At 42.2% G+C, this 9,423-nt stretch overlaps 1 protein-coding gene across 1 annotated transcript; it reads right to left on the reverse strand.

Annotated features, from left to right (window-relative positions):
* Nucleotides 1-4,116: 4,116 nt before the first annotated feature.
* LOC139042371 (olfactory receptor 7A10-like) lies at nucleotides 4,117-5,064 on the reverse strand. Its single transcript, XM_070500618.1, has one exon. It carries the CDS (start codon nucleotides 5,062-5,064, stop codon nucleotides 4,117-4,119), a length of 948 nt encoding a protein of 315 aa, XP_070356719.1.
* Nucleotides 5,065-9,423: the final 4,359 nt, after the last annotated feature.

Raw genomic sequence — 9,423 nt, forward strand, 5'->3', positions numbered from 1 at the left:
CTGAGGTTTTACCTTGTTTTTCTGTTCTTAACATATTCTTTTTTGCCCCCATTTTGCTTGATTATCTGTGTCCTTTCTATGCATTAGGTGAAACAGTTACTTTTCCCCATCTTGAAAGAGTGGCCTCATGTGGAAGATGAAACTTATTGTTCAGCCTTGCCCTAACTCTTGGTTTTCTCTCTAATCTTTATGATGTCCAATCATCCTGTTTTATTTTTCATAGCTTCCAGTTATTGTGGGTGTGCCAAGACCTGTCATTGTTCCAAATGGCAGAATCTCAGTCAGCGTCTAACTTCAGGATAATTGAAATAGGACCTCAGACAGCAGATTTTAAAATATGAGGTGTATAGAGTCCTGTGGGACCACCATCATAAACCTTGCTGGCCTCCAGGCTAGGTGATCTGGAAGTGTCTTTTGTGCAACAGTTAGGAAAACCGGGACTTCAGACACCAAGTGTATAAGCTCCTTTCTGGGAGGTACCAGTGAGCTGTGGTAAGACAGACGGAGTGCAAAGAAGGCCCCTCCAGTCGACACTGTCTGAGAACCGGTCGACCAAGGAGAGCCCCTTGTTCAGCAGCAACAGAAGCTGAGGTGCTAGATGTAAAACTGGGGCATCAGACACGAGGAAACCCCCCTCCCAGAGACACTGGGGGTCCAGATGCAGTAGAGAAAGTGTTAGATGGGCCCATCTTCTGAGACCTCTGGGTAGGTCTTGGTGAGCCCTTAGATGTGTGTTAGAGTAGAAGCCTGCCCCTCAGGCAGCAGCTGCAGTGATAAGCTGTAAGCCTCTCTCACAGACAGACTGAGCTCCTGGACCCTTTGCTCCTTGCTGTGCCCTGAGGGCAGTAGCTGTTTAATGACACTTTTTCTGCTTTTTATAGTCTTGAGGGGCCAGTGTACTTAAGCTCTGCTGGGCTCTAGAGCCAGGTGATATAGAGATGTCCCCTGGCAGCAGTGGCAAAAAATGGGGCACCAGGCAAGGGTATAAACTCCTTTCTGAGATACCAGAAGGCTGGAGCAGGGCAGAGGGAGAGCCCAAAAACTGCATCCATGGCCTCTGTTCCCTAGGAATGCCTCCCCTGGCCTTTATGAATATGACAGACCAGAATTTGTCAGGCCAAAGCTCCTGGACAAGTAAATAGGCCTCTTTTTCAGAAAAAAAATCAATGCTATGTTTCAGTCTGCCATCAGTGAAGTGTCCTGGGATGGCTGCCAGTCAAAAACTGTCTCTCTGATGGTTATAGTCCATGGGACCCAAGAGTGCGAGCCCTCCTGGCCTCGTGAGCCAGGCTTTCACTGGTGTCCCCTTGGCTGCTCCCATAAAAACTGGGGCTCTGTACGTAAAATAAAAAGCATGGGTACCAGGTATATGTAAAATCTCCCCTCCACGAGGCACTGGCACTGTGGAGTGTGGCAGAAAGAGAGCGCAGGAAGTGCACCTGCAGGCATTAGCTAGGCAGTGGGGGTGGCAGGGATGGCACACACTGGCTTTAGTAAGGCAGAGGGGGAACATGAGGGGTGCCTGACACTTTAGCGAGGCAGAGGGGAGATCAGTGAGGCAACTTAAGCAAGGCCAAGGGAGAGCACAAAAATGGTACCCACCAGTGCCTCCTTCCTCAGAAAGAACCTTGACAGAGCACTCCCCCTCTGGCGGATGCATTAAGGTTGGCAAATTATTCCCCTTCACATATGGTCTGGGCACTTTTCAAAATGCTGCTTCCACATTGGACACTGAAGCAAGTGAGTACTTGCACAAACACCTTAAGAGCAGTTTCTCCATTTTCTGTATCCATTTGTGCTCATGGTCATAAACCCTAATTGTTTTCAAAGTCACATGTTTTGGAGCCTTGTCTTGCAAATACAGATCTTCAGAGTTGGGGTGCTGGAGTTGGGGTGTGAGTTCCTCACTCCTTGGGGAGAAGCTCCAGGTTTGTGAGGCCTCCCCTGGTTGTGGTTGCTGCTCCAGGGGTGGGGATTTGGGCAAGACTAAGTCTCAGCCAATTTTAACAACTACCTTAAAAGGCCATTAAAGTTTATTGTGCACTTTCTTAAATTTTACACAAATGGAAATGTAGTGTGTACCATAATTTTTGTATGCCTCTTTTAATTCATCAAGTTATACATTTAAAATATGTTCACTTTGTAGCACGTAATTATTCTTCAACAAATGAGTTACAAAAAGAAAATTCTAGAGGTGCCGGGATCAGAACAGGATCCGGAGCACAGGCAGCTGCTTCACACTGAGCAGCGGTAGGAGACATCTCTTCTACCTGGCCGGAAAAAAAGTGTCATCGATGGATACAGGGACAGTAGAAGTAAGCGAAAGCAATTTACACTTGATCCACTTTTTTTGGGTAAAACTGCTTCAGTGGCCTGGGGTTCACTGATTTGGATCCTGGATGCGGACGTGGCACCACTCATGAAGCCATGCTGTGGCAGGCGTCCCACATATAAAGTAGAGGAACATGGGCATGGATGTGAGCTCAGGGCCAGTCTTCCTCACCAACAAGAGGAAGACTTGTTGCAGATGTTAACTCAGGGCTAATCTTACTCAAAAAAAAAATATACATATATAGAAACAGAGTTAACTGATCATCTATTGGTTCAAGTGAGAAGAGCACCATGGCCTCAGACAATATCGTGGATGAGCCTTAGAGGCACAGTGTGGAGACTCACAACTTGCAGACCCACGATGAGATCAGCAGAGCTCAGAACAGCTCCCCACTGTGCAATCCCTTTGGTAATAAAGGTGGTATATTCGATCTTTTTCTTTCAGGATGCTTGTTATGAAGCAACAGGTAACTGATTCAATAATCAAACTGAACAGAAGGGAGGACAAGTATAATAATCTGCTCCTGATTATTCTTGGCATTTGTTCTTATCTTTGAAGACAGCATTCGTAGTTACTCTGTTATTTCAGTTTATTTTAGACAACTGTATCTTAAACCTCTTGTAAGGGTTCATTTCCAGGTAACCAGGAAAGACCGAAAGGACATGCATGTTTGTTCAGGAAAACTGGGACCCAGATTCACATGGCTGGACAGGAAGTCAAGCTCTCTTTTGAGTCATTCTCTAATCATAGAAGATAGATATCCTGAGCTTAAGGGATGATAATGATAATGGTCATTTAACATCCCTTTCATGGTGATGACAATACCTAGAAGGGGGAAAACATTTTTTCTTTATAGCAATGAAAGAATTTGTGTTATAAATAACACTGGAAGTTTGCAAGCAGAAATAAAAAGTAATTCAATAAAAAGTAGAAAAACGTCAGTTAATCTTTCTTCAAAAATATAAAACCTTTTATACATGGCTACCAATTCTCCATACTCCAATGAGTAGAGTACAGAGTAAAAATAAATATTCTGCATAGAATACAAGGTGTTATTGTAAATTTTGCTTCATAAAATCGAACGTACTCTGTGATTCTAAGGTCATATTAAGTCACTGTGTTTATTGAAACTTGTCCTTCAATGAAAAGTCCTCTGGGAGAAATGTGCTTGGTGGTCATTTGGCCAGTGACTAGGGTAGGCATCATGCACACCAGGCTGAAAGAACATAAGATCCTAATGAGGAGAATAAAACCCAGTGACCAGTTACACACCACCACAGTGTGTTATGGTCTACATTATCTGCAGGAGCAGTTAAGATAGTGACACACAAAGGAATGCCTGGCATAGAGTGAAAATTGTGCTCTCAGAGTTCCTCTATTATAAAATTGTAGAAACTGCCTTGGTCATCAAGTGTAGTTTTTTTTCCATACAAGTAGTACAGTTCATGATAATTCTTTTAGCAAAACAAAAGAAAAATTAATTGTTATGATATATGCCATTTGAGAAAAATTATTCTAAAAGAAAATCCATGCTGTTTCATTAAGCTAATGGGAATTTACAAATATTCTGATCCATGACTGGAATAAATTTTGAAAAGTAAGAAAACAACAAAGGGAAAAAATGTTAGTTATCAAAGAGAGCAGAAAGCTTAGTAAAGGGAGTTACTTGAATAGAGAATTTGAGGTGGAAGTAAATAGAAAGAACAATATCACTGCAAACGTCTGATCAAATGATCCTATCTTCTGTCTCTGAGGTTTTGACCTCTGCAATCATGGGCACTTTTTCAGTGCTGGGACAATTTTGTAGTTTCCTTCACAAAGAATAATTTCAGAGCCCTCTTTATGTCTTTGTTCCTCAGGCTGTAGATGAAGGGGTTCAGCATGGGTGTGACCACAGTGTACATCACTGAGGCTATTGCACTGGAGTGTGAGCAGTGGGTGGCAGCAGAGCTGAGGTACACTCCTAGGACTGTACAATAATATAAAGAGACAACAGAGAGGTGAGACACACAGGTGGAAAAGGCTTTGTACTTCCCCTGAGCTGACGAGATTCCACGTATGCAGGAAACTATCTTGGAGTAAGAGTAAAGGATACCAGCAAAAGGACCCCCACCCAGCAGGATGGCTGCAAAATACATCACCACGTTGTTAAGAAAGGTGTCAGAAGAGGCAAGTTGGACCACCTGATTAAGTTCACAGAAAAAGTGGGGGATTTCCAAGTTGGTACAGAAGGAAAGCCGCAATGCTGTTAAGCTTTGTAATAAGGAATTCAGGATACACACGATCCAGGACACCAGAATCATCAGTCCACAGAGCCGGTGGTTCATGATGATTGTGTAGTGCAGGGGGTGGCAGATGGCCACAAACCGGTCATAGGCCATCACTGTTAGGAGAAAGATGTCCAACACTGCAAAGAGTATGAGAAAATAGATCTGTGTGATGCAGCCCTCATAGGTTATGACTTTGCTTTGTGTCTGGATGTTCCGCAGCATCTTCGGGATGGTGGTGGAGGTGAAGCAGATATCTACGAAGGACAGGTTGCAGAGGAAGAAGTACATGGGTGTGTGGAGGAGGGAGTCCGAAGTGACAGTCAAGATGATGAGCAGATTTCCACACACAGTAATCAGGTACATAGTGAGGAAAAGCCCAAATATGAGGAGCTGCAATTCTGGTCTCTCTGAAAATCCCAGAAGAAGAAATCCTGAAATTTGTGTATTATTGCCTGATTCCATGTGGTGGAAGTGACTTCTAGGAAAGAAGGAAATAAAGTGACTAATTTTCACACAAACTCACATTACTAACATGCTTGAAATGCTACAATTTATCATTTGTAGTAAAAAAAAAATAATGTTAATATTATGTCGATGGATATGGCCCACTTTGGGGATCCCTCATGCTACATCTGACATGGAATTTTTGTCCTAATCAACTTTTTTTCTTAAGGGTCAGGTATTCTACAGTTTTAATGACAGATTCTTCATGTATTTCAGGAATATAAATTGAGTGTTGACCATGTTTTGGGCACTGTCTCAGCCATGTGTATAAGATGCTGAAAATAAAAGTCCCTACAACTCAATGATGGAGATGAATATGCAGTGTAGGCAATGATAAAACTACATAACATTTCAGATGGTGCAGGTGGCTGAGGAAAAGGAAAGCAGGTAAAAGGAGAGAGCGAAGAGGGTGTTCTATTTTTCATGGGTATTTATCAAGACCTGCAAACAAGGCGACAAGTGAACAAAGACCTCAAGTAAGACAAAGAGGGAGATGAAAGTTTACGTGGGGAAGTGTGTGTCCGGCAGAGGGAATGGTCAGCGCAAAGGCCCCGTGGAAGGCGCTTCTTTCAGATGTTCAAGTCAAAAAAAGTGAAGTCAGTGTTGCAAAGTGCATGAGGCTGAGGATGAGAGATCGTGTCAGAAGTGTTGTGGAGTGAGGTGGCCTCTCTGCTGCAGCTGAAACCTCATCCACTCTACCTCTTGACCTTTTTTAATCTTCTGAATTGAAACAGATCCCTGTCTTAGCACTTTCTCTTGATTGAATACTGGCCCATCTTACAATATAAGAGTCACCTTAGAATATGTGAGTCCTGCTATCCCTGTTCTGGGGACTTCCCACACTCCACAGGTCACACAGACACACGCACCTGTGGCACACCACGGCCTCCTGGGTTGTGTTATTCCCATGTCTTTCTCAGCTCCAGGCATGCTGAAAATGCTAGGAATGAACACAACCCAAGTTGGCCAGATAAATGATCTCTTCTTCTGTGTAGTGTGGACATGGTTCCCAGAAATTCCACTTCTTAAACCCAAAAAAACTTGGGCTCCATATTGGGGTGGCCATTTTCTGCCATCCATTAATATAAACATTAAAAAATCTACTCAATAAACAGAGAGAGAGATAATTAAATGGATGAGGAGGAAAAGAGATCTCATAAGCTCAGGTGTCAGCTGAAATTTCAAGACACAGAGAGCCCAACATTCAAATGCTCTTTATTAATTTTGTTTCCAAGAAATCCCGAGGGTAGAAATAATCCTGTCATGTCCATCTATTAGTTAACATTCTGGCATCTGTATTTTAAGGGTCGTGTTTTGGAGTATATGGGCTGGGTACTACTGCCCCAAGAACTGCGTTAGTCCCGCAAAATACACAGGGACACACGCACAACCAGCACACACTAGACACACACAGACACACACACATACACAGTGTGCTGTGACTTCCTGGGGCCGTGCTACTATCAGGCACTTCTGACCCTAGCCACAATAATTAAGAAAGAAATGACACAAGGGAAGATGTCAACATCAGATTATCTTTACACTAAAGCATGTAAGTATATCCAAATTCCAGCTGGTAAGCCTCCCATCAACATGTAAACATGGGACTCCATATTCACATAAACATTGGGTCCCATATTTAAGAAAACATAAAAAGCACTCCAAAAACACAGAGAAGAAAGATATAGATGAGGAGAAAAAAAAAATCGGATAAGCTCAGTTGGTTCCTTGCAAGTGTGATGAAGAGAAAACTTCCTTGGTTCTGGCAGCATTCCAACTCCAGTTCAATCCCCTTGATGCTCAGAATAACTAACAAAGCAGCAAAAAAACTCACAGTTTATCCTCAAGAGAAGATAACGTAATCTCACAATAATGAGACATATTGCTAATTGAACATCCGACTAGAAAAATGAGCATGGGGAATAAGCCCTCGATTTATCACAGAAAATACACAACATGCAAGTATTGTGAGGGGTTTTTAAAGACGAAATGGTAAAAGACTTTTTAAATAGTATTAAATGCAAAAGTTTTGGAATCAGGAAACTGAGTTTTGAATTTCGGAACTACCACCTATTAACTGTTTATCTATGGAGAGCCAAAGGCCCATTGGGTGAGGTTAATATCCTCACCCAAATAGCCTGCAGGTGGTCGACAGATTTAGTCAGTATGCGAAAAATGCTTAAAATAACTTCTTCCCGTTAGTAAATGAACGACTATCACTGGTTGTAAATTGAGACCAACTTATTTCTGCTACCTCTCTAGTGTCTCCATTGCTTCCCCACTCTAGGTGATTAAATAGTTGTAAAATAAAACTCTGTAACATACCATTTTTGCATAATAAATACATATTTTTCATTGACTATCCAACATGGGAGACAATACTGTAAAATGTATGTCTCAAGAACTGTTGTTGCAAAGTAATACCTACCTCCATGGTCTGGAATTTCTAATAAATACAGAACATGCTCAAATACACCCCTCTTAAATATTTAAAAAATGTCTTTAGTTTACTATCCATACTTCCAAACATAATACTATATTTTACAACTCCTTTGAACTTCAAAACTCAGATATGTTCTAATTTTACTGGAAACACTTTCCACCTCCCATTCCTTCTTCATTCTTATCCAACTGGATTTCTTGTCACATCATTTAATTGTAACAATAAGCTTTGTATTTCTGAGTTCAAAAGATGCGTCTCACTTTTAACATATTAAATAAATTAATTATAAATTAGTTAATCTACCCAGCAAAAAAGTAGCAATATTTCAGCTCTGGTTAGACTGGTTTGGCTCCCAGATGACCTCAGGTAAAAGTTCTCTTCTTCCACTCTCTCTGAGCCTTTTATGAAGTACCCAGTGAGCTCTCAGACTCACCTGGACGGGGTCTCAGAGACAAAGGTCTTCACGTGGAAGTCCGAATTCCTTCCTGGATGATTGTTGTTGGAGATCGAAGCTGTGTTCCCAGACACTACAGCAGGAAGCAGGCAAACATTAATTCCCAAACCAAACTTAGGATTCCAAGAGCAGTAACCATTCCCTGTCCAGCTCAAAGTTTGCGCACGCGGATAGTCCGCCGCGGAGGAGATGTTTACAGCTCCCTATGTCTGCTCACTAGGTGCTGTTTGCATTGTTACTCCCACCTCTGAGCGCATCATTTCCCTGTGAGACGCTGGTCTGGACACAAAGGAAATTATTCCTGTTGATTCTCTTTTCCCAAGAGACCAGATTAGAAGTCAAGTGAATTCACTTTTTATTACTCCTTCTCCATGCACTCATTTGACTTCAAGAAGTCTAACCTCCCTTGCATTTATCTCAGTCTTGATTTAGTGGTTTCTCCAAATCTAGACGGATGAATCTGAATTGATTAAGTTACGTGGGCCTCCAAATTATTGACTTGTGTGTGGGGGGGAACAGCTCTTGATATCTATAGAAAATTGGTATTCCTCTCTTCAACAAGGAAGAAGGGTGTGTTCCTTTGATATGAAACCATAGGTACCATAACCATTGGCTTCATCACACTTTTGACAACTCTATTAGGAGTCTCATTCTTTTAACACAAAGTAAGAGCTATCATTTAGTCCTTCATTTGTAAATGTTAGTTAATTATAACAAATATTTAGATGCTTTTATGCACCATAAACCTAACTTAGTTTCTTATATGGCTTATCTCATTTAAGTTTTTAAAAGTCCATTCTATGTGGTCAGTCCTGTTATGAACCTCACTTTACCTTTTCAGAAATGGGGCTCAGAAGGGTAAAGTGATTTCTCCAAAGTTGTGACTGAGTAAGTGATGAGTTCCTGTTGAAACTCCAAGTTGTTTTTGGTTCTCCCGCTCTATGCCAGGAGTCCTCCACCAGGGGTGACTGTGCCTGCAAGGACACTTGGCATTGTCTGCAGATATTTTTGATTCTCACAACTGCGGAAGTACAACTGCCACTTAATGGGTAGAGGCCAGGGGTACTGCTCAGCGTCCTGCAATGCACAGAATGTCCCCACCACAAAGAACTGTGCAGCAGAAATGTCAACAGTGGGAAGACTGAGAAATACTATTCTAAACCAGAGCATCTCCACCATCAAAGTGCATACAAATCACTTGTGGACCTTGCTCAAATTCAGATTCTGATTGAGCGCGAGTAAGGCTGGTCCAGAGGTTCTGCGTTTGTGACTGCTCCCAGTGGATGTCGATGCTGCAGGTTTGATCTGTGGACCACTCTGAGTGTCCACACTGTGGGCCAGTGTTAGAGACAGATGTAGGTATTTTGAGATCTCCTCCACTAGGAACGCTCTCACACACCTTAGGTCTGATGTTGTTATC

This window comes from Equus asinus, chromosome 28, assembly GCF_041296235.1.
Source record: "Equus asinus isolate D_3611 breed Donkey chromosome 28, EquAss-T2T_v2, whole genome shotgun sequence".
Lineage (NCBI taxonomy): Eukaryota > Metazoa > Chordata > Mammalia > Perissodactyla > Equidae > Equus > Equus asinus.

Bases quoted from the DNA above. Each gene is read 5' to 3' on its own strand.
- LOC139042371 (XM_070500618.1), bottom strand. From the start codon at position 5,064: ATGGAATCAGGCAATAATACACAAATTTCAGGATTTCTTCTTCTGGGA.